Source organism: Trachemys scripta, chromosome 7 (genome assembly GCF_013100865.1).
Source record: "Trachemys scripta elegans isolate TJP31775 chromosome 7, CAS_Tse_1.0, whole genome shotgun sequence".
In the NCBI taxonomy this organism is placed as follows: domain Eukaryota; kingdom Metazoa; phylum Chordata; order Testudines; family Emydidae; genus Trachemys; species Trachemys scripta.
Window position 1 is genome coordinate 36476561 of NC_048304.1, and position 26155 is coordinate 36502715.

General features: G+C 43.2%; 1 protein-coding gene across 11 annotated transcripts in view; it reads left to right on the forward strand.

The window, feature by feature from the left end:
• Positions 1–26155, forward strand: part of IQSEC1 (IQ motif and Sec7 domain ArfGEF 1) — a 676292-nt gene that overhangs the window by 600710 nt on the left and 49427 nt on the right. For all 11 annotated transcript variants that reach the window (XM_034777995.1, XM_034777984.1, XM_034777986.1 and 8 more), the window contains one exon: positions 43–1307. In XM_034777995.1, coding sequence (XP_034633886.1) covers positions 43–1307 — 1265 coding nt within the window. The remainder of the gene's footprint in view (positions 1–42; positions 1308–26155) is intronic.

Here is a 26155-nt window from a genome sequence, read left to right on the forward strand (position 1 = left end):
GAGTCCTTGGATTATAAAATATTTTATTTATTTCCTTTCTAGGTGGAAATGCTAGAACGGAAATATGGGGGCCGTCTCATAACTAGACATGCTGCTCGTACTATACAAACAGCTTTTCGCCAGTATCAGATGAACAAAAATTTTGAGCGGCTTAGAAGTTCTATGTCTGAAAATCGTATGTCAAGACGCATTGTGCTGTCCAATATGAGAATGCAGTTTTCCTTTGAAGGACCTGAGAAAGTCCATAGCTCCTACTTTGAAGGGAAGCAAGTTTCTCTGACAAATGATGGGTCAAAAATAGGAGCCCTTGTCCAATCTGAATGTGGTGACCTCGGGGAATCGGCCACAATGAAATCTCCAGCAGCATCCACTGATTTTGCTGATGCTATAACAGAACTGGAGGATGCTTTTTCAAGGCAGGTCAAATCTCTTGCAGAATCAATCGATGATGCGTTAAATTGCCGTAGTCTACATTCTGATGAAGTCCAGACGCCTGATCAAGTCAGAAGTCGTGAAATGGAGAGGGATAGTTGTAGTCAAATTAAGCCAGCAATCCATAATGTGGATCACAGGAAACTTGATGAGATGACTGCATCGTATAGTGATGTTACATTATATATAGATGAGGAAGAGCTATCTCCACCTCTTCCCCTTTCCCAATCAGTGGATAGACCGTCTAGCACAGAATCTGACTTGAGGCTTCGGTCAATGAACTCTTCTCAAGAGTACTGGTCCATGACCCACAAGGATGATAAGATAGATACTGATACAAGCTGCAGGAGCACCCCTTCGCTGGAATGCCAGGAGCAAAGGATGAGAATGGATCATCTGCCATTGCTAACTATAGAACCACCTAGTGACAGTTCAGTGGACTTAAGTGATCGCTCAGAGAGAGGCTCGTTAAAGAGACAAAATGCATATGACCGGGGAATCACTAGTCAACAAGGAAGCCCGAAACATATCCCACATGGTATTCCTACCAAGATTATATCCCGGGAAGAACAGGAGGCTAGACACAAGCCAAGGCCCATTGATAGTCACTTAGCAATTAATGGCACAGCAAACAGGCAAAGCAAATCAGAGTCTGATTATTCTGATGGTGACAATGACAGCATCAATAGCACTTCCAATTCTAACGACACAATAAATTGCAGCTCTGAGTCCTCTTCTAGAGACAGCCTAAGGGAACAAACCTTAAGCAAACAAACGTACCATAAAGAAACTCGGAACAGCTGGGATTCACCTGCCTTCAGTAATGATGTTATCAGAAAACGCCATTATAGGATTGGACTGAATCTTTTTAATAAGTAAGTACAATGCTGTTTTTCCCCCTCATTATTTGGTAATATTTCAGTTCCTCAAATGAAGGAATATGTAACTCAGAATCAGAGACTGATATGTGATACTGGCTTTTCAGCCAAAAATAACCCCCCAGACCCACCACTAGAGGAGTTTTAAGTAAGAAGCAAAAAGAAAGCAGTATATGTGCATAGAAATCATAGCAGTTAGGTATGGAAACAGGCCAATTAGATCATATAGCTGTTCCCTTGCCAGTGCATGATTGTTCTGTGTGGTGTGTTACTGGTCATCATGAATAAAGTTGACATCTTTACAATTAGCAATCAGTATGAGAAGAAAAATAGCATATGGCATGGCTAATGATCAAGGCTACGATTTACTCACTGAGATTGTGGAAGTCACGGAATCTGTGACTTCCAGTAACCTCATGACTTCAGCCTGCAGCAGTCAGGAGCTGCAAGGTCCCCACCGTCCACAGGAGCAGGGAGCTGTGGGCTCCAAGCCAAGGGTGGGGGGGACCCTTGAGCTCTGACATCCAACCCATGGTGGTGGCCCCTAGAGCTCCTAGCCCCTGTGTAGCTGCCCCACTGTAGGCAGTGTGGGGACCCTCAGATCCCCATTTTGTCATGGATATTTTTAGTAAAAGTCACGGACAGGTCACAGGCAATAAAGAAAAATTCACGGACGTCGTGACCTGTCCGTGACTTTTACTAAAAATATCCATGACAAAATTTTTGCCTTACTAATGACTGAAGAGACTATAGGACAGAATAAACCACTAGCTTCTAGAAAATGATTTTCACCCTGTCTGGCTTTTGGTCGTTGTCGATATAATAGAATCAATTTTTTCCCCCACGTATTCATATGTGGATGTAATAAATTTTGTCAACAAACGTTTAAAAAATGAGTGAAGTCAATTGGAAATTTTGCTTTTGTCTTCATCAGATAATTTCTTGAGACCATTGTGTAACTATTAACCTGTACCCTCTGTATTGGTTGCTTTTAACACATACTTCATTTTAAAAATTCTTTGTCTTCAAATTACTGGAGTTAAACAATCAAATCTAATTACAGAAATGTAATCTGATGGTTAGAGCAGTGACTGGGTAGTAGAATTTCTAGATTCTATTCTTGGCTGTATTATTGACTTTGCTGCATGGAAAGACACTTTTGTGCCTCTGTTTTCCCCATCTGTACAATGGGTATAATTACATGACTTAGTCACAAACTACTTCTGGGCTCAATTAACATCTATAAACCTCCTCTCTATGTGTAGATGAAGGGTGCTGGACAAGTGCCAAGATTCAATCTTGACAGGTTTCAGAGTGGTAGCCTTTTCAGTCTGTATCAGCAAAAAGAACAAGTACTTGTGGCAAACTAAAAACTATTTCCCCATGCTAATTTTTCCCCTACTGTTACTCACACCTTCTTGTCAAATGTTTGAAATGGGCCATCCTGATTATCACTACAAAAGTGGGTCTTCCCACCCCCCCTGCTGATAATAGCCCACCTTAATTGATTAGTCTCGTTAGTGTTGGTATGGCAACCCCCATTTTTCATTTTCTGTGTGTGTTTGTGTGTGGAGAGATAGATATATATATATAAAAATATCCTACTGTATTTTCCACTGCATGCATCTGATAAAGTGGGTTTTAGCCCACAAAAGCTTCTGCCCAAATAGATTTGTTAGTCTCTAAAGTGACACAAGTACTCCTTGTTCTTTTTGAAGATTCATTCTTATTATCCTTTTAAAAACACTGGCAGCCATGGTGCTATTTGTAGAAGTGTTAGGAATTCTCCTCGAAGTCTTGCAGGACCTTTTTGTGATAATTGTGTAGCTTCTAATGAGCTAAGCAGTGGTCCCCAACCTTTTTTGTCTGGTGGGCGCCAGACAACGAGCCACGGAGGACCGTGGCGGCGGACGAGCATCCGCTGAAATGCTGCCGGCAAGCAGCAAAGTCAATAGGTGTCGCCGCCGACAAGCAGCGTCATCCAGAAAATCAGCGCATTTCGGCGGCAACGCCTCTGGATGACGCTGCTTGTCGGCGGCATTTCGGTGGATGTTCATCCGCCGGCCAGTACGTGGGTGCATTTAGATGCCCCGGCGGGCACCGCGTTGGGGACCCCTGAGCTACTGGGTGCTTCAGCTTCCATTGCAATTTTATACAAGTCAGTTTACTGTTCCTATTCAGCTGCCAGCGTTGTAATTTGTTTTATTTGGATTAATAAATAATCAGTTTGTCTATTAAATGCTATAACATTGCAAATCATGTAAATCTGTTGACACCTTTCATGTATCGCTTCATATTCTAGTACAATACTAAATACAGATCCACCAGGTCTGACTGTAAAAACCTTAAGAGGGGTGTGTGTGTGGTGTTTTTTTTTTTTTTTTTTTTTTTTTTCTTTTTGAGGTTCTTTGCAAAAGGCATTTAAAGTGCCTTTAATTCACTGACATCTTATAAGGGGAAGGGTTTTGCAGGCTTTTCCTGCCTAGAAAGTGAACTGGGGGAGAAAGGCATTTCTATTTTTAGAATATCTTCAAAGATTCAAGTTGGTTGAAAAAGGAGAGAACAATGACACAGTTTGGATGACCTTTAAAAGGCCTGATGTGATGGTGTATTTCTGTCTAGTCATTAGGCCCTGAGTTGTGGGTTTGTTTGTTTTTTTTCCCCTTTTCATTGAGCTTCAGGCTTGACATACAGCTCTTTTGGTGGGCTGTAGAAAACAGACTTGAGAAGGAAAAAAAGTACCCGGGCAACACACACAAATGAATGATGGCATCTGGAATTGTCAGCTGCTCCCCAGTCACATGCTGCCCTGTCAGTATGGAGCTGACAATGGGGAGGGGGAAACCAAACAAACCCCAAACAACATGTACAGAAGAGAATAGAGGAGAGTGTTCTTCAAAAGACATTTAAGTGATCTTTCTGCATTGTTGTTTGGGCAAGTGGAGAGGATAAAGAATACTAACTCAACATTAAATTCAATAGCAATCTAGTGTTCTTTATGTTTTGTTTTTAGTATCCCGTCAGTGGCAAGTCCTCAGAAACTCAGCACTATACAACAACTCAGGTTTACTCCTGGGGGAATTCTGCACGAAAATATTAAATTATGCAGAATTTAAAATATTGTGCACATGTTATTTGTCAAAATAACACAATATAATCCCTTCAGTTTCAATTATTTTTGTAATTTATTTCAAAATACTTGTCAACAAGTATGTCAAAAATACAGACAAAAACAAAACAGATCCCACCAGGAGTAGAGATTTAAAGAAATCATTACAACAAGCCAATTTCAGTTGGGAGGTGCTGGAGGGGGCTGTGTGGGGCACCCCCAGAGCCCAGACACCTGCACCGACTTCCCCCCAGAGCCCAGACATCCCCCATAGAGCCTTTACTCCCCCCAGCTTCTTTACTGTCCCACCAGCGGATGCAGTGTGGGGAGGCCCTGCCCTTCCTTATCCTTTACCAGAGCTGGGTCTCCTGGGTCCTGTCCTGTTCCCAGAAGAATGAGGATAAAGCTGAGCAGCCAGAGCCTAGAGAACTAGGCTGAGTGCTCTGCTCACTGCAAGCTGGAGAGCTGGGTTCTGCAGAGTCCAGCAGCCCCTAATGGCTGCCAGCAGCTTTGCAGCCCCAATTCTGCAAGGGAAACATGAAAGTCTGCGCAGAACATTAATTCTGTGCAAATTCTGCATTGTGCAGTGGCGTAGGAATACAGGTTGCACCTTTTGCATGATTTTTTTTTTTTATAACACTGTGTGTATGATTTTCCCATATGAGCATCTATGTTGGCACAAGGCTGCCAAGACTTACAAGATTGCACTGAGTCACCCAGATTCTATGGATAGGATATTTGCACAGACAATGCCAAGTTTCATATAGATCCTGCTTGGCACTAGAGTTCTTCTTTAAGACCCATGGCATTGTGTAAGACTTGCAGATGCTGGTTCTGTCAAAGAGGCCAGTTACACCTTATTTTTGGCAATGTAAAAGCAACAAGAAAATCATCAGCACAGTGTCAGTTTCGCTGTGAGAAACAAGTAGGTAAAGCTCCTAGAACAGTGTTTTTTAAACTGCAGTCGCAGAATGTAAGGCACTGGGTTGCAGCAGCTATGGTCAGCACCTCCGACCAGGCCATTAAAAGTCCCGTCGGTGGTGCTGCCAGCAAAGGCAAGCTAGTGCCTACCTGTTCTGACACTGCTGCTGACCAGGAGCCGCCCAAGGTAACCCCACACCCCAATCTGTGCCCCAATCCCTTGCCCCAGCCCTGAGCCCCTTCCTGCACTCCAAACCCTTCATCCCCAGCCCTGCCTCAGAGCCTGCACCCCCAGCCTAGAGCCCTGACCTCCTCCTACATCCCAACCCCCTGCCCTAGCCCAGAGCCCCCTCCCACACCTTGAACCCCTCATTCACAACCCTCTGCCCCAGACCTGGGCCCCTCCCACATCCCAAATCCCTCATCCCCAGTTCCATTGGGTCACAGGCATCAACAATTTTCTTCAACTGGGTCACCAGAAAAAAAGTTTGAAAACCACTGTCCTAGAAACACCCATTGGGAAGTCAGAGCGTATCATCTCACTCAAACTTCAGACAACCATCAGCTCTGTGAACATCATTAGTGCCTATGCAGCAACACTCATATCTAGCCCTGAGGAGAAGGAGACATTTTACGACTCTTTGCATCAAGCCATCAAAAGAATACCAGCCACTGAGCAACTTTTCCTCCTTGGTGACGCTAATGCAAGAGTCGGTGCAAACAACTCATGGCCAGATTGTTTAGGACATTTTGGCATTGGCAAGATGAATGAGAATGGCCAACAACTTCTTGAATTCTATGCCCAAAACCAAATGTGCATTACCAATTCATATCTTAACGGAAAACATTGCCACAAAGTGTCATGACGACATCCACAATCAGGCCACTGGCACCAATTAGACCTTGTATTAATTTGCTATCAAGTGTCAAGGCTCCTGCAAAAGATGGAATCCCAGAAGAAATCCTCAAGTGCAGGAAACACAGCCTATTACCATATCTTCATCAGCTGCTACTTAAATGCTGGAAAGAGGATGAGGTACCACAAGAAATGCATGACGCAAACATCACTGTGTATAAAAAGTGAAAAGGGCGACTGCAACAACTACAGGGGTTTCTCGCTACTAAGCATAGCAGGAAAAGCGGATTGAGGGCTGGAAGATCAACTATAGACATGATACTTTCTATGCGTAAACTCCAAGAAAAGTGCAGAGAGCAAAATTGGCCATTGTACATTGCCTTTTTGGACCTAACCAAAGCATTCAACACAGTCAGCAGAGCAGATCTATTTGCAATACTAGAAAAGACAGGATGTCCATCAACCCTGTTTATGTGTGTATTCCACAACAACATGAGAGTAACTATCCTGTTTGACGGGTCCACTTTGGACAGCTTTGAGATGAAAAGTGGAGTGAAGCAAGTATGTGTTCTTGCCCCTACACTCTTTGGAATCTTCTCAGCACTCTTGAACTGTGGGTTAAGGACATGAAAGATGGAGTGCATCTCCACACAAGATCAGATGGGAAACTCTTCAACTTGTTCCGACTTAAGTCAAAGACCAGAGTCAAAAAGGTGCTAAACAGGGAACTTCTATTCACTGATGATGCTGCCCTCATAGCCCACAATGAAGATCTATTATAAGAACTCATGGACTGCCTTTCAAGTGCCTGTCAGGCATTTGCTCTCACCATCAGCATCAAGAAAACAGTTGTATTAGGACAGGGGGTTCCACAAGATCCTTCAGTTACCTTAAATGCAAACCAGCTAGAAGTAGTCCAAAAGTTCAGCTATTTAGGTTCTACAGTGACAACCAATCTCTCACTAGATAAAAAACTAAATGTTCGCATTGGAAAGGCTTCCACCACCTCTAGCAGACTAAAAGAGCATGGAACAACTCAAAGCTTGCCATCAAGAACAAAATGCTAGTGTACCAAGCTTGCATTCTCAGCACTCTCATGTATGGTGGGGAAACATGGACAGCTTGTGCTCATCAGCAGAAAAGGTTAAACAGTTTCCACCTACATTTGTTTACGCCTCATACTCAACACCAAATGGCAAGATAAAGTCACTAACACAGAGGTTCTTCAAAGGGCAAATTTGCCAACTGTGATAGCCCTGCTCAAGCAAAGACGACAGCATTGGCTGGGCCATCTGAGTAGGTTGGAAGACAGATGCATGCCCAAGGACATGCTATACAGGGAGCTATCCGAGGGAACAAGAACAACAGGACATCCCAAGCTTCACTATAAAGACACACATAAGCGAGATATGAAGGAATTTGGAATTGATTCTGACCAATGGGAAATCTTGGCAAGTGATTATAGCAAGTGGCGCCATCATCTCCATCAGGGTATCAAAGTCAATGACAGAAGCTGGCTCCTACTATTTGAAGAGAAAAGAGTCCATAGGAAGCAGGCAGCTCCCAACCAATTTTCAGTATTTGCCAAAGAACATGCAAATCTCGGATTAGCCTATTCAGTCACATGAGCCATTGCAAACCATCTACATCATAGATTCCCACTGTCTCTTGCAGATGAAAGGATGCCAACATGGCATTGTGACATTCCATGTAAACCCCTTGTTGCTCCTGCATGCAATCTCACTTTCAAAAACAGTGCCTGGTAGAACATGAGGCTTTAACACTTGTGAACAGGTGGTGGGAAAACAACTTTAAGGATACTGAACTTCATTCTTAAAAGTTTTAATAGGAAACTACTAAAAAGGGAACCTGTGGGACTGGAATTGCTTTGGGGCAATTGATACGCTAGAAATTGCTTTAGGGCACCTCTAGGTAACACTCTATGGTTTACAAGTGAAATTCCCTTCACTGTAAAGAACCCTTCCCCCCACTTCTAGTTATTGCATTTGATTGCTTTGATGCACTGTACAGTGTCAGTTTGAATTAACTTTTGAGTTACCCTCAAATAATGTCATGTGTTTATTGCTTTTAGTGCACAGGTATGTCATGGTATCTTAGATGTCCAAAGGTAATTTGAAAAATAAGTCGCATCATCACTGTAGATCTGTTTCTCTAGCAATAAGCTACACTGTTCATCCAAGTGTATCTGGGGAGGTTTAAAAATCCCACTGCCCTTAAGTGGCTTTAAGGCCACTTACCTTGACTTCTCCAGTTTCCCAAAAGTCTGCATCTTACAGAGGACCATGCAGAGATGGTGTTTAGAGCTACTTTCATTTCATTTTGTTATTGCCACAGTTCTCAGAAATAGAAAACTATATGAAACAAGTAACAATTCCATTCTTTCTGTATTTTAAATTGAAGGAGATACACTTTTGGAGAAAAAAATTGCTAACAAAGGGGCTGAACTCTCCCTTTAGAGGAGGAGGTGCTATGTTACCTAATTGAATAAAGAAGAACAGGAGTACTTGTGGCACCTTAGAGACTAACAAATTTATTAGAACATAAGCTTTCGTGGACTACAGCCCACTTCTTCGGATGCATATAGAATTCTATATGCATCCGAAGAAGTGGGCTGTAGTCCACGAAAGCTTATGTTCTAATAAATTTGTTAGTCTCTAAGGTGCCACAAGTACTCCTGTTCTTTTTGCGGATACAGACTAACACGGCTGCTACTCTGAAACCTAATTGAATGTTATTTGTTTTTTAGTTATGAAACAGCAAAGCTTTAAAATACAGTAATGAAAAATCACTCTCCGTTGCCACAATAGAAATTACATCCTATGGAATTCCACCTAGATCTGTCGGAAGTATATGCATGATTTTACTTGCTTATACAGCTAAGTAATGATTTTCAAAAGCCATAGCACAGTTTTCTTTCTAAAGATCTTTTGCCAATTTTGCATGGTAAACTAGGGTGGAGTAGATAAGCCTAGAATGGTTGCTGCTCCAAATTGCCCACTTGTTGGCTGTCTTCTGCAAAATATTAGCAGGTTAGAGATCATCATCAGGGAATAGGACAATAGAGAGCACAGCCATGAATACAACAAAACATCTATTTCCAGGAGTTCATATCTTGGCCATAACACTTGTTTTTAGGCTATAATTTGGCATCAGACTAGGAGCAGTTGTTTAATGTTGCTAAAAATACATACATTTTTAAAGATGTTTTGTGGCATCTGCTACATCTGAACTTCTGTTATCCCCAGAGTAGACAGAATTTCTACCTAAAAAGCAGCTTCTGTGCATACAGATTTTTAGTTGTAACAGAGTGAACAGACCCTGTGCATGGGTTGGCAGGAAGAGTGTTATACCATTCACTCCCAGAGTAGAGGAAAGATCACAGCTGCATGCCCTAACTGCAGAAGCTGGTAGGGAAATATGGGGGGCCAGCTGTGTTTAATTAGGCAATTTCCCCAGCACTCTCAGAGAGAGAGGTGGTTTGAATAGCCAGATCTAAACAACATTAGAAGCCATTCCTTCTTTGTAGGCAGGAAGAAAACACTAACTGGAAAAGCCTTCTTTTGATGGATTCAAACTTTGTGGTTGGGCTCATTGAGAAACTAGACTGTAGGAAGCCTTTGGATTGTTTTTTGTTTTTTTTTTTTTTTTTTTTTTTTAAACTGACCATGAATTTATGTCCTTGTTTGTTTTGACTGCATTCTGGAAATGCCTGATTTACCAGTCAGCTGGACTTGAAGACCTTGGGATATTCAGGTCCTATATCCACCAATACTGCCCCATTAGTACGAACTGACAAAGTACAGTATAGTACAGTGATTATACAGTACCATATTTAAGTGTGTAAGGTTGATATGGTAGGTGACAAATGTTTCTAAGGACCCACAGATAATAGGTGGGGTGATTTTAAAATAAGTGGCCATGTCTGTGGTAGTGTAAAGTAGGGGAGGATCCTTCACGGCCAGGGCCGGCTCCAAGCACCAGCTTAACAAGCAGGTGCTTGGGGCGGCCAAGGGAGAGGGGCGGCACCTGCGGCAATTCGGGGGCGGCAGGTCCGTCACTTCCTCTAGGAGCGAAGGACCTGCCTCTGAACTGCCACCGCCGATTGCGGCTTTTTTTTTTAATTTATTTCCAATTGCCGCCGCCGGTCGCGATCACGGCTTTTTTTTTTTTTTTTCCTTGGGGCGGCAGAAATGCTGGAGCCGGCCCTGTTCATGGCACCATGAGCATGGGCATGAAGGAGCCACCGACTAATGTCCCCAACAGCCGTGGGACCAGAGAGGAACTAGCCCACCGGGGTTCCTCACCCTCTTTGGGTGGCAGGAGGTTCCACCATTTGATGTTGGGGTAAGACACGTGGATGAGGAAATGAAGTGTGTGGAGCATGAGCACATACAGCTATTTCTGGGCACGGTTCAGAGGCGGAGGAACATAGCGGGTGAACAGGGAGGCTCGCGGGGCAGGGGCCTGATAAGGTCCTGAGGGCCAGGGACGAGAGGCGGGCAGGGAGCACCCTCCCATAGGAACCACTCAAGGAAAATGCGAGAGGCGGGCAGTAGGGCTGCTCTTACCTCCTGGAACACATGATTGGGGGGGCACGAGGGATGGAAAGCCCCATGCGCTGGCCAAGCATCATGGGGTCCTCCCAGTCCCCCCCAATTGTAGTGCAGGCATTCTCCAATCCTGGGATACCAGCTAGGACCAGCCTCTGGCGCACATCCCTCTGAGAGAGTCCTAGAGGAATTGCCAACTGCACACCTAGATGGGGGTTGAGTAGCAGAGCTCTGCAAGGAGGTCCTCCCGCCTCAGTGGCTGCCCGGGACCTGGTCGCTGAGACTAGCTTCCATGTCCTAAGGAGGTCCTGGTAAAAGACCAGTAGCTCGGAGAGGTCTAGTGGGAGATCTCTCTGGGTGAAGATAGAAGAGCTGCCAATCATATTAAAGGTGGCAGAGGTAGGCATGTGCCAGTGAGCTCCACCCCAGACTACTTGCACCATAAAGGAGCCTCTGCAGGGCCAGGAGGCAGAAGACATGGTCCTGACTGTGGAGGCAGAGTAGGCCCTGTCCACCCTCTTCCAGTGGGAGGCTCAGGACTCCTCCCTGCATTCCACACAACCTTGTTGCTTTTTACTGTTACTGTAAATCACTGACATCCTCAATATTGAATTGAGATTATAGAGTATTGTTTATACATCATTTCCAGCTTTCTGTTCTGCCTTGTGTTGTATCCTAGCCTCACTTTGGGATTTTGTCATGTTTTAAAGGCCAGTGTTGTGCGTTTGTCTTGCAGGGATATCATTTCTATTAGTGCCATCTATTTTTAGAATAGAGGCTAAAGGCTTAGTGTTTTACATTAAGAAAAAAATCCTAAATTTCCCAGATCCTTTTTTTTCATTGTCATCTTTTATTTTCTAGAAATGATACATCTGGAAAACTGTTGTCCCTGTATCAGATCATCAGCTTTTCCATTTTAAAAATACTCCATAGTCTCCTGGGTTTCAAATTATCATCAGGGTCCCCCAGTTCCAAAATTCTCCCAGAGCATTTCTTGATGCTGCCAGAAGGTGTGAGAAGAATTGTTTGTATTACGCAATGATAATATGTATATTAAATCTGGGAGCCCCAGAAGCCCTACCTGTGGATCCACTGGTAATTTCATTTTGGGTAGATTTTTATTATGAAATCCGTCCTCAGAATCCCTGTGCTCTTGGACATTCCCGCCAAATATGGAGAAAGGTACTTTACATTGCACATGCTTTCCCACAATTGTTTAATGCATCTTTTTTTAAACATGAGGGTGTCCTTATCCACTGGAAGAGTAACTTATAATTATTTTCTTTTAGTTGATATGCATAGAATCATAGAAATGTAGAACTGGCAGGGGCCTTGATAGGTCATCTAGTCCAGTCCTCTGCACTGAGGCAGGACTTAGTATTATCTAGCCCAACCCTGACAGGTGTTTGTCTAATCTGTTCTTAAAATTCTCCAATGACTGAGATTCCATAACCTCCCTAGATACTTTGTTCCAGTGTTTAACTACCATTACAGTTAGGAAGTTTTTCCTAATGTCTAGCCTAAACCTTCCTTGCTGCAATTTTAAGCCTATTACTTCTTGTCCTGTCCTCAGTGGCTATGGAGAATTGTTTATCGCCTTCCTCTTTATAACCTTTTACGTATTTGAAGACTGTTATCATGTCCCCCCCTCAGTCTTCTCTTCTCCAAACTAAAACCCAATTTCTTCAATCTTTCCTTGTAGGTCATGTTTTCTAGACCTGTAATCATTTTTGTTGTTCTCTGGCCTTTCTCCAACTAGTCCTCATCTTTCCCAAAGTGTGGTGCCCAGAACTGGAAACCATACTCCAATTGAGGCCTTATCAGTGCTAAGTAGAGTTGAAGAATTACTTACTTACAACACTTGTGCTAATACATCCCAGAACGATGTTTGCTCTTTTTGCACTAGTATTACATTGTTGACTCCTATTTCATTTGTAATCCACTAAAGCCCCCAGATCCTTTTCTGAAACACTCCTTCTTGGGCAGTCATTTCCCACTTTGTATTTATGCAATTGATTATTCCTTCCTAAGTGTAGTACTTTGCATTTGTTCTCCTTGAATTTAATCTTATTTAATTCAGACCATTTCTTTAATTTGTCAAGATCAGTTTGAATTTCAATCCTGTCCGCCAAAGCACTTGCAACCCCTCCCACCTTGGTATCGTTTACAAACTTTATACGTGTACTCTGTATGCCATTATCTAAATCATTGAAGATATTGAACAGAACTGGGCCAGGACACATCTCTGAGACCCTACTGAATATGCCTTTCCAGCTCAATTGTGAGCCATCGATAACTACTCTCTGAGTATGGTTTTCCAGCCAGTTGTGTGCCTATCTTATGGTAAATTGGTCTAGGCTATATTTCTCTAGTTTGTTTGTGAGAGGGTCATGTGAGGCATTATCAAAAGCCTTACTAAAGTCTAGATATGACATCTGTTGCTTCCCCCCACCACCACCCTGGTCCACAAGGCTTGCTGCATATGGAAGAGTGAGCTGTCCTATGCCAAATAAGGAACCAGAGTTTCTATCAGATCACTTTTTCAGTGATCTTGAAGTCTGTCATTTTTGGAGGTTTGACATAAAATGTTTTAATTAAATGTAATCCTATATAGGTACTGTATCTATACTGAAAGTCTTTTGCATCGTTTCTGGGTTCTTCGTTGTCTTCCCTTTAATTGGCTGCTGTATTCTTTTCAAGCCCACTTTTCCTTCTTTTTGTAGAAAGGGCTCAGTCTCTCCTGGAGAGAAGCTTGGATTTTTATCTAATTTTTTGTTAGCTGGGAGGGTCCAAAGCTGGCTCTCACTTCATACATGAGGCAAAAAATAGGGCAAGGGGGACTGCAGAGTGGGAGTCTTTTTGAAAAAGACTTGGGTGTTCTGGTAAGAAAATTGTCTTTAAGGTAGTAGTGAAAGCTTCTTTCTCCAGACTCTGTTCCTACCTTCATTGCATGTAAAGGCCTGTAATTATGCTGCTCAATATAGTCTCAAATTTGGGGCAACCACCACTGGTCTGTAAAAGGATGTTGTAAGTCTAAGGATCTTATTGCCCCAAATATAATATAAAATTGAGGACTTTAACTCTTCATGGGGATTTCTTTTAGAAGTCTTTTTGAAATAAGAAAGTAATTTTTGGGAAGAAGGGACGTATCAACCAATTCAGTGTTATTAGTTTGTCCTTGTTTATTCAATCTTTAAGCCTATTCAACAGACGCACATAATTTGCATCATTTTTTTTCTAGATTGGAGGCAATTTGGACCCCTAGATGCTTTATTGAGTTCATAAAGAACTGATTTTATACTCCTTCAACGTCTTCCCACAGTTCTTTGAGTAAAGGATGGATTGGAAATCTTTAAAGACTACTGTCAGGTTTTAAAAAGATATTTTTAAAATGCTGTATCCAATTACTTCACCCATGTGTATATTACAAATAATCCTTTATCTTAATAAAGCTAAAAGAACTTTTAGTACTCCAACTTTTCACTCTTTTTTACTGATTTTGTTTACTTTTTAAATTTCAATCTGGTTTGGAGGTTGAAAATAATTTCCCATTTGTTTATAGTCCAGTTCTCCTCCATTCTCACGTATCAGTTCAATGTTGTAATGTCTCGGCTGCAAAATCTAAAAGGAGAATTTTGTAGAACTGACTCCATTGGAATTTTAAAATAAAAACTTAATGGAGACATATTTGCTGGTATTAGGCTTTGTATAAGTTTATTTCTGAAGAGGGAGTCTGATCAGACAGGGTTCTTTGAATTTTGCACATTTTTTTTTTTTCTTTTGTGGACTTCATTTGACCTTCGTAGCTTGTTTAAATTGTGTTTCTTCTGTGAAGAATATATTTGATTCTATAGAAAAAGAAAACGGGGGAAGGCTTGCCTAGGACTTCATATTGGAGGAATTTGTCAACCTACATTGACTATATGCAGTATAACAGGGATGTTACTATTGTTGCTGCAACATCTGGATAGCAGATTACTCAGCAATAGACAGTTCTAAGACAAATTAAAATGTGTCCGTGTAGTTTGTCCCCTAACATGCAGAGGAGTATGTAAGAAGAAGAAAATGTTCATAATATGACTCTCATTTGTTCTAAAAACACTTGGCCATAGATTAGAACACCTAAGGAAGAGTCCTATGTTTTTGATCTGCCTTTTTGTTTTACAAATGCTGGTATTTTTTCCCTGAGGATGTCTTTCTTCCCCCCTCGCCCCCCCCCCCAGCAAAATGGGTCCTTCAGAGTACATAGTGTTCTGCCCAAAGAATATCTGAAATACGTAACCATGTGGGATTCAGCCAATAGTGTATTTAAATGCTGATTTCAGGTATGAATGTGGGGATTCCCTTTATTGACATTTAAAAGGGAGTATAAACTTTACCAAATGTTGAAAATGAAATCTAGCCTTTGAAAAGCTGCAGTTCTTCCCAGCCTAAAGGGTGTGTGAATGTCTTATGGAAGTCTAAATGAATCATTACCTCATCAACAGCCAATCAGATCCTTTTGCTCTTAAATATTCCAAGCACATGTTTCCCTCTAACTGCTCCGTGCTAGGAATAGGCAAATATTTTGCTTTCACAAGCCTGGATGGGCATTTGGGATGTTCTTTTACTAGAAAATGACCATTATAAAAGAAGGCATTTGGTTGGCTGCCCACAGTTCGAACCAAGTGAGTATCTGAGATGATTGTGCAGGCCAAGACTTGTCAGCCAGTTTATTTTCCCCTCAAATCCCCCGTGACCAGATTTTCAAAGTGGGAAAAATAGGAACAGCTGCCTGTGCAGCTATGTAGAGGCCTCCAGTTTGGACGGGGGTTAGGGAGATAGGCACAGAAGGGTTTTGGAAGCTGGAGCCAGGAGAAAGAAAGAAAGGGGTGCCCAGTCTCACCCCCTCCTCCACAACCTGGCATCCTCCCTTCTTCCCCAGATTTGACTCTCTGTATGGGAGGCCTGGCTTGAGGAGTCATGCAGGTATTGTGGGGTGCGGGGGAGAAGAGCTGCACAGGGCAGAGTATTCACATGTGACAGGCCTGGTGGGGGAAGTCCTTGAGCAGTATATTTGCTTAGCGAGCTTGGCACCAGTTTCACCAAATCATGTGATAATCAGCTTCTTCAGGTGGTTAGTCTGCAGGGGTTTGCAAGAGCAGGGACAAAACACTTCTGTTCTTTTCTTGGGGGGCAGGGAGTGAGGCAGAGAGAGAGAGAGATCACGTGCAGCAGGGACAGTGGAACAGACCTGTAAAACAGGAACTGTTACTGATTTCCAAGGACAAGTGGTCACCTGACTTGAATCCCATCTGACAGCTATAGGAGAAGTGATACTCCCACCTGTGCAAGCCACACTTAAGGAGCCCATAGATCTCTTGGGAAGCCTAAAGTCTCTCACTGGAGCTTCTTTTGTTCTGCCTAGCACTGGGCAGAGTGAACAAAGCGCTAACTACACAGGGTCACCTGCTCCTGTGTTGCCTGAAAAATGCCAGATTGAGAAAAGGGCAGATGAGGGTGGGAGGTGGCCATGGAGTGAAGTACTGAATAAGCAGGCCAAAATAACCAGCCAGGAAAAAGGGTCAGGTAGAGGGAGAGGAGGAGAAAATCCTTCCTGCAGCCAAGAGAGCGGGAGTCTTAAAGAGCCACAAAACAACCACAGCATGGTTTTTTCAGCACTTTTTTGGTTTGCTTGTTCTCTTTCTCCCCCCTCCCCCCTTTTTTTTTCTTTTAGAATAATACAGATTTTAGAAGCAGTCTGGTTCCTAAGGCCAAATCCTACTCAGCTCACACTGAAGTCAGTAGGACGACTCCTCTGCTTATGGGTGAGCAGGATTTGGCTCCCAAAGTCACTACTTTCTAGTTGCCGAACAGCACTTATGGGGCTCAGTCTGTAGCTGCATCAGAAATTTCCCAGTGCTCTAGCAGCTCGGCTGCAAACTGCCATTCCAGTTTCCATGGAACTGGGTGGCTGCAGGGGGAAAAGGGATAAAGGGTTTTATGATCATGTCTCTTTCAGGTGATAATTTTCAGACAAGCCAGAACATTGCACAGTACCAGACATTATGTGCGGTACATAATTTACCCAGCACTTTGCCACCTGGTGGGTAACATAAAGAAGCTGCTTTTTGATCTCATGGAAAATGATGCTGGAACCATTTGGTTAAATTCTCTATCCAGTTTTCTGAAGAGATGGCTACAGAGTTTGTTCCTTTTATTATCTCTGCACTCCTTTATCAGCTAAAACAGGACACTAAAATCACTTCTTTAGGGATGAACTCTAAATTACACCCATGTAAATCCTAAGGAGCTCTGTTCTCTGGATAGCAGGGGTGTAACTGAGAGTAGAATGAGACACTTTGGCCCAATCTTCCATTCAGCAAATGGTCTGAGGGGCAGGGCAGGGCACTAGAGTAGATGTGTCTGGGGCAAGTGTGGAAGAATCCTTCCTCCCAAGCTCTGGGGTTGCTGTGCAACTAACCTCTGGCAGCTACCTCAGACTGTATACGCCTTTATACAGCCCCGTCACAAGCAAGAGAATGGCAGCCCCTATAAAACACTGGAATCTCTGTCCATGCCCTGGTTCTCCTGTCCATAGCTGCAAAGGAGGGGAATGTAGATGCTCCTCAGTAAATAGGCCCCTTCTAATAACAATTAATACCTAGCTCTTGTATAACCCCTTTCATCTAAGATCTCAAAATGCTTTATAGTGGAAGTCAGTATCATTATCCCCATTTTACAGATGGGGAAAGAGAGAGAAGTGACATACAGATTGGTGTCAGAACTGAGAATAGAAACCAGCTCTCCTGAGGTCCGGTCCAGTCCAGTGCCCTACCCACTAGTCCACAATGTTTCTTCATTTTATCAGAAGGTACTTGCCTTTTAAATATTAGAGTTTTAAACAGAAGGGCTCCTTAATACCAGAAAGAAGCAGGCCTTGGCTACACTCGGGACTTCCCAGTGCTGCCACGGCAGCGCTGTGAAGCGTGAGTGTAGTTGTGCCGCCAGCGCTGCGAGAGCGCTCTCGCAGCGCTGTACGTACTCCACCTCTCCGAGGGGAATAGCATGCAGCGCTGCGAGCGGGAGTCTTGAGGCTGATTAGCAGCGAAAACTACCTGACAGTGAGAGATCCCATGGAATAGTCTATGTGGGGGAGTGGTGAAGTACCAGAACAGATGTCTTCTATTTTCTAACTTCTATGGCTGTAAGTAATGCCAAGACCCAGTGTTTTATTATCCATCCAGTAAAACCTCAGAGTTACGAACTGACCAGTCAACCCCTCATTTGGAACCGGAAGTACACAATTAGGCAGTAGCAGAGACCAAAAAAAAAGTGCAAGTACAGTACAGTGCTGTGTTAAATGTAAACTACTAAAAATATAAAGGGAAGGGTCATTTTCTTCTGCATCAGAAAGTTTCAAAACTGCATTAAGTAAACGCTCATTTGTAAACTTTTGAAAGAACCACCATAATGTTTTGTTTAGCGTTACCAACAACCTCCATTCCCAAGGTGTTTGTAACTCACTCCTTTAGTTCCATCTGTGATTTTTTTTTTTTTTTTTTTTTTACATCCCACTTGTATAGCTGGTGATGTAACAACCCAATTTCTGATGACTTGATGACCAATTTTTTCCCTCCGAAGTACTAGTGAAGGGCACCCAAGCCTGCAGGGCTGGCTTTAGGAAGTGCGGGGCCCAATTCAAACATTTTTGGCGGGACCCTGGCAGAGATGACTAACAAAAAAAACATGTAAAAAAAGCCTTTAATTTCTTCCATGTATTATTTACTTTCCATAACTATAATAATAAAATTATATATTATGTATATTGCGTCATATATGCTGTTGATTGGTTATTAATGAGCTCCGTTTCACATGTGTGGGTGCCCGCCACTCCCTGGGGGTGTGTGCACATGTGTGGGTCCCAGCTGCTTCCTGCCCCCCTCATTGAAGCCGGTGTGCAGGGTTACTGCCCTGAGAACTGCAGGGCACCCGTGGACATAGGGCTGGCTGGAGGCAGGGCAGGGGCTGACTGGAGGTAGGGGCTGGCTGGAGATGGGGGTGTGGGCGGGCGGGCTGGCTGGCTTCAGGCAGGGTTGCAGGGGTGTGTGGCAGGGGTTGGCAGGACTGGAGACAGAGGAGTGCGGGAATGGCTGGCTTTGGGCAGGGTCACGGGGGTGCAGCAGGGGTTGGCTGGAGACAGGGCAGAGGGTGCGGCAGGGGCTGGCTGCGGGCAGGGGGTGTGGCAGGGGCTGGTGCAGGCAGGACGGGGTGCAGGGCTGGTGCGTGTAGGGTAGGGTGGGTGGGGCTGGAGGCAGGGCAGGGGGTGCAGCAGGGGTTGGCTGCAGGCAGGGGGTGCAGGGCTGGCTGCAGGCAGGGCAGGGGGTGCAGCAGAGGCAGCTGGAGCCCCAGCCCTTTAAATAGCTCCCGAGCCCCCCACTACCCAGGGCTCTGGGGGCTATTTCAAGGGCTCCAGCTGCCTGTGCTGCCCCTGTCCTTTAAATAAATAGCCGAGGGAGCCCTGGGGAAGTGACGGGGCTCCCGCAGCTATTTAAAGGGCCGGGGTGGTAGAGGCAGTGAGAGCCCCGGACTTTTTAAATAGCCCCCAGAGCCCCGCAGCCCTACCCCAGGGCTCCAGCAGTGGGGCTCTGGTGGCAATTTAAAGGGCCGGGGGGCTCCAGCCCCTGCTGGGAGCCGCAGGCCCTTTAAATTGCCCCCTGGGGAAGCTGGGACATGCCGGGGCTTGGGCGCGGGGTCCTCTTAGACACGGGGCCCAATTCAGGGGAATTGGTTGAATTGGCCTAAAGCCGGCCCTGCAAGCCTGGCACCAATGGGATAGCTGAGGCATGCAAAATGAGGAGCAGACTGTCTGTCATCGACTTCCCTGTTTTCTGTGATGATCCTGTGAAATGCCCTCCGCTGTTTGGGCATTCAAACTATGAGCTTGTATCTTGGCAAGGCAGGAGGGTATGTGGTGGGATCACTGCTCTCCATGACATCATCCTCTCCCCCTCCAAAGCCACAGGGATTGTTCAGCGTGAGGTAATGCTGACTCTGTTTGCATCATTTTACACTATCTTCCCTTTCACGTGTTGGGGAGAAGATTTAGGGAATGGTGAGCCTGGAAGCAAAAAAGTGCCTGCCTTCTGCAAGTGTCCCAAGATCCGCAACATTTCCGTGTATCAGAGGGGTAGCCGTGTTAGTCTGAATCTGTAAAAAGCAACAGAGGGTCCTGTGGCACCTTTAAGACTAACAGAAGTATTGGAGCATAAGCTTTCGTGGGTAAATGCTCACTTCAGACGCAAGGGATGCGTCTGATGAAGTGGGCATTTACCCACGAAAGCTTATGCTCCAATACTTCTGTTAGTCTTAAAGGTGCCACAGGACCCTCTGTTGCTTTTAACATTTCCTTGTGTTTTTCATCACCTCTGTGGGCTAGAAGAGTCACATCCCATACCCATTCTACAAGAGGTTAACCCCACTCCCCCTGACCCCTCTAAGAACACACAGCCAATGGCCTACGCTGAAGAAAATAGCAGGTTTCAGCTTGCTCAGTTTCATTGCCCGTAAGTGGGTTTTTCCTGATCAGGGGATGATATCTCCCTTTATTACCAGCAGAAGCAGGTTTACATTAGTTGCTCTTTCTGTTCATTAAACAGTTCCTCAGTATTAGGAAGGCGTAGATCGGACACTGCAGTCAATCTGTCTACTCGTCTTCCTTTTTTATCCCTCTCTTCCCTTGCCATGTTGTGGAAAGAACTCTGACAGAGTGTTCCTTTGGCTCTGATTTTTGTAGCATTTTAAGGTTGTTGTTTTTTCCTTCTTTCCCAGAAGGTTTAAAATAAGCTCAGCAATTTCTTTTAAATAGCTGCAATGCTGCAGCAGTAGGAAGCTGAATACAAAGGCAGAAAAGAAGTGAAGCTATCAAAGCAAAACTTTGCTGCCTGCCAGAATTAGTGTCCAGTCAGCCTACTATTTGCCCTCTTGGCTACTTAAAAAGTATTTTGATTTCTAAACTCAGACTGAGAGATGTCTGATTCCTTATATTAAAGGATTAATCTTTCCTGGAACAAGGTTTTAGTACTGTAGTAGATTTCTTTGTGTAAGTTTCAATTACAGACTAATGCTTGGTTGTATGAGTACTACAGAGATTTTCAAACTGGAATCACTACTTATGCCATCAGTAGACTCCAAGAAGACTTACTGGCATTAAAGCTGGATTGATTCCCCGTTGTGAAAAGTGTTCCTAAGCTTCAGAATGTGGACCATTGCTCTGTGTAATATAGATGGCCTTTAAACTGAGGTCATGCTTCTTGCTCTCATTTGCTTGTTTATTATGCACGCCTAGCTCAAAGTTCCTTCACAGTAGTGCATTTGCCTGAAATTAGAGGAGAAACTGAAAAGTATGGATGTGCTTTTGGAAGGACTGAATTCCTTTTATGGAGGCTTCATGAATGGTTGAGGGTTTCTTCACCTCCATCAATTCCAAGTTTTAAGAGGGTCAAGCATCTGTGGTTGTACATGTCATGTGAATAAATCCCGACTCTAGTTCAAAAGCTACTAAGCATTACCGAAGACACAATCTAGCATAAAGGGAGCAGCTTGGTGTGCATTTACTATTCCAGTGCCCCCATCCAGGTTTGTGTCTGTGTGTTTGCTATTTTCTGAGCTTTGAAAATGAACTTTAAAGGATTGACTGTGGTTTTGGATGCATTGATTCCGCATGTTTTACAAGTCAGTAGTATGGAAGAGTTTTACCTACATTTAGGTTCAATGCTTTGATTTGTGTTTTGGTTTGTATTCCATTAAGAGCAGTTAGGGAGGAGGGCCCAACAATTAGATCAATTGTGTAACCAGAAGCACTGGAGTCCATGTACAGCAAACCCTTTTGTATTAACTAAAGCTGGCCAAAACTTTTTCTTGTACATTTTTTTAAACAAAAAATGGATTGAAAATTAAAAATTTTGTAGAAATTTTTTTTGGTTGATATATATATTTTTTTAATTTTAGATGAAAAAACCATAAAAATGTGGTTTTGGTCTTCCCCTTTCTCTCCCTTGTAACCACCCACTCACCTCCACTCCCACTCCAGTAGAGAATGAAAACCAATTTTTTTCCCCCCCAGTGTTTGTTTGGTTGAAAAATGGGGGGAAAAGGCCACACACGAAAATTGAACAAAACCTTTTGCAACCTGTCCCGTGTCATATGACAGAAGCCAGGGACTAAAAAAGAGCAGTCTCGTGCCAGAACCCCTGGTACAGACCTTTTATTACATACAAACTGAGTGTACAAAGGATGTTTTGAAGATCATTTTTCATATCTCAATTAAAAACAAAGGTCTGCTGGCACCTCAGGGTAACTGCACTTGTATTCCCCACTCCATGGTCCTCTCCAGGTGTGCCCAATCAGGTCTCAAGTCTCCAGCCATCACCTGTCTCTGGGCAGGGACCCTTGACAGTCTTCTGATTTGCCATGTGCTGTGATATTCCCAGCAAACCAGACTGCCTTATGGCCACCCACTGTACTTTGCTTTCTCTCTTGAGGGCTATGAACAGTGTATGGCCAAGTAACCACACAGCTCTTTCTAAGCAAGCAAAACACAATTATTCTTAGGGTAAAAGCATTCCAGAGAGAAAAACATAAAAACAACAAAAGTTCCTGTACACGTGCCATCAGCTTACCAGAGTCATCCATCAGTCTTATGAGGCTCTAGCAGGCCGAAGTTCTTCAAACCATTTCTCAATGGTTAGGGCCACCCCTTGACAGAAGAGCCCGTTCTTTTGCTGAATCCAAAGAGGGCTGGCCCTATGTCAATTCAAACTCATCCTGTTATACCAAATGCCCTTTCTTTGTCTCCTAGTCTCTAGAAAATCCACTTTGAACCAGTATATGCAAATCACTCCGGGGGCAGTACCTCTCTAGAGTTGTTTAGTCTCTGTAACTTGCTTTAATAACCTCCATTGTTTTTAGTTCCTGTAAGAGCTGTGGCAACCCTTCCCCGTGGAGCAGAACACATTCATACATGTAGTACAGTTGTCCCCAAAGATACTGCAGGGAATTGCAATATCTGTCACAGTTTGATCATAGGGTCAGGATATTTTTATACAACTACAGGCCACAGTGGACATTTTAGTATGTCCACTCAGGGTGCAGAAGCCTTGAGTGATGGTTCAGACATATAAGGCAAATGAGCCACATCTGATGGGTGGTGATGCTGAAGCTCTGGGACTGAAACATACTTTCTGATCTTTGGTCATACGGCATTTGTGGTGGGCTGGAAAAATGTTTACCTATCTTGGCAATTCACAGATTATTGGACCTAAGAGCATAATGTCACTGCACTAAATTATTTTTCCAAAATGTGATGTCATTTGAAAACGTATTTTAATTTAAAGGATTCAGTATTTTATGGAATCTGAGGGCTAGAAAGAACTGCTATTCATCATTGGCAAGATTGGATTTGTAGCTAGCCATTGATGTGCAGTACTGGTTACAATCCCTGTTGGTTTGTGAGATCTGGGCTCAGTTCTCATCTGGCGTAAATCAGGGTAACTCCGTGAATGTGAAAATTATCATTGGTCATTCAGAAGTGACAAAAATGTGAGTGACTTACCAGACAGACCAGGATACTTCCGGCATTGCACATATTCAGGGCTACTCCACTTCTCAAGAATTCTTGAATGAGATAATAACAAGAGCAGAAATGGAATGTCTGATGCATTAAGATGCATCAGAACATTTACATAGGTGTGTTCTGCTCAGTCCTTTGAAGAAATAATTGAACCCTTTTATTTCTTCCTTTTATATGCATTGTTTGGTCAGGTGGTAACTTCTCTCAGAAATGCACTAGAGTAAGCAGAACATAATGTGGCATTTTCATAGGAGCAAAGTATATTTGTTCCAAAGAAAAGGAGTTCATTTTTAGAAGAGGTTAGTCTAAAAGTTATACTACCCCAGCCGGCTGACCTTTCTGTAGCTTTTCAAGGTGGTTGTCCGCTTGTTAAAAACAGAACAATTCTCATAGCTAGCAGCTTTTGCATCACATGCTGTAAATTGCTGTTTGTGATAAACAGAACTTCTCAACAAATCTACACAAATGTCAACATGTTATGTGAACCTCTACTGAATTTACACTTTCAATAGTGCAAACTGATCTTGTTGAGTAAATAGATTTTTATCATCTGGCATTTTGAAAATGTAGTTAAAAAATTCAAAAGGTCTTTTAATGCATCAATTAAAAACCAAACACTGGCTAGGGGACAGAAGACAACAATGACAGATTGCATGACTTTGTTTTTCTTCTTTTTAAGCTGTAATTAAATGACTGTGCAGCAGAATTCCAGCCCATTCATAGTTAAACTCCTGGAATGTTTGTTCTTTGTAAGAGTCTATTTTCCATACATTGTTGTGTGGTGCAACATATGTTAATCTGTTCTTGTGAGGCTTGCATTACTCCCTCCACTTGCTCATCTATTTCTCCTCCACACACATCACTTTGGGACCTCTTGGTTTTCAGTCAGAGTTCCCTGTTCAATACAAGATCTGAAGCAAACTAGAACAATCCCTAATTGGTTGGTGTTTTATTTGTTTGATAAGTTAAGCTGCTTGAAAAATGAGTACAGTTTACAACTTTTTTAGAAACTGATTGTTCTGAGCTATTTTACTTCCATTAAGAATATATCTACTAACTTTTAAGTATCGTTCAGTCTAGAAGTTGAAGCCTAAACCTCAACAAACAGCGAAGTATTGTTCTGCTCCTGTAGTTCCACTATTACAGGTTCACAGACTTTTCATTTCCACACTTATTGGAGGGTAGAATTATCAAACTAGCATCAGGAATTTTCATGCCCACCAAAGACCCTCTTAACTAGTAATACAAATCAATCCTGTTTCGGTTCTGCTTAGGCAGACTTCTGGGTGGCCTCTGTTCTGAGTTGCTCCATATTTGAGGGGAAAGTAATAAACTTGGTTACGATTAAAAACCACAACAAAAAACAGTAGTAGCTACACCTATCCAACACAGCTATTGCTGTCAGCAATAGGATTCTTTCTTCTTTGTAACAGGGTTGACAGCAGCTTTATTTTATTTTATTTTTTTGCTGTCTCTCGGTCTACATCTACACTAGAGACCTTTATAGCGGCACAGCTGTACCGTTGCAGCTGTGTCGCTCTAAGGTCTCCGGTGTATCTATGCTGACAGGAGAGAGAGTCTCCCGCCAACATAGGGCTGTCCACACTGGTGCTTCTGTCGGTGTAATTTATGTTCATCGGGGTGGGTGTTTTTTCCCCTAGACCCCTGACTGACAAAAGTTTTACCGACAAAAGTGCTCGTATAGACAGCCTCATTCAGAAAAGTCAGCCTCCTGGCCATCTTTCAGTGATGTGTTTTTACACACACACACCATCACCACCACCCCCCTCCCCCCAGTTGTAGGGCCTGAGATCAGAGCCCTTACTATGTCTGAGACAGACCCTTTTCTTCTACTTGCTAAACTTGAAATCTATAAATAGAAACATCTGGGGAGAAGGGGAGGGAGATGACTAAATTCCATTGAAATACATTGGACTAAGTCAATGCTGGAGGGATAGAGAGGGGAAATCATTCGTTTTGTATTAGAAGAGGGGCAGGGCATCTTCCTGTGTGCCTTTTACTTTACTCATTGTTAACTTTTACAGGAAGGTCGGGGTAGGGACCACTTCTAAAATTCCAGAATTCTTTCTCCAAGTCATAGAACGCCCAGTTAAGTCTCTTCCTGTCAAATAGGGTAACATTTTCTCTAATTAAGCCATTTAAAAAGAAGAAAGAAGAGAAAAAAATCTGAATAACTGATTCTTCCCTCTAGCTCAAAATATGACGAAGAGGAATATGAGTCTTTGTGACCCTCAAATGAAACTTTCCTGAGAGATCTTAATTTAAATTAAATTAATATCTGATTTAAAATATTATAGGAGTTAGAGCAGGTCTTCCTAAGGAAAGCTTTCCAGACGACAATAAAAAGAGGCTGGAACTGTTCAGCACTACCTCGATTACAGAAACTGTGAGAAGATGAAGATGTGTATTTGGGGTAAGAAACAGTCTCTTCCTCAGGAATTAAATACATGAATAGTGATGGATACTTAGTATTTATATCAGAGGGGTAGCCGTGTTAAGTCTGAATCTGTAAAAAGCAACAGAGGGTCCTGTGGCACCTTAGAGACTAACAGAAGTATTGGGAGCATAAGCTTTCGTGGGTAAGAACCTCACTTCTTCAGATGCAAGACATCTCTTGCATCTGAAGAAGTGAGGTTCTTACCCACGAAAGCTTATGCTCCCAATACTTCTGTTAGTCTCTAAGGTGCCACAGGACCCTCTGTTGCTTTTTACAGATTCAGACTAACACGGCTACCCCTCTGATACTGGAAGCAGAAT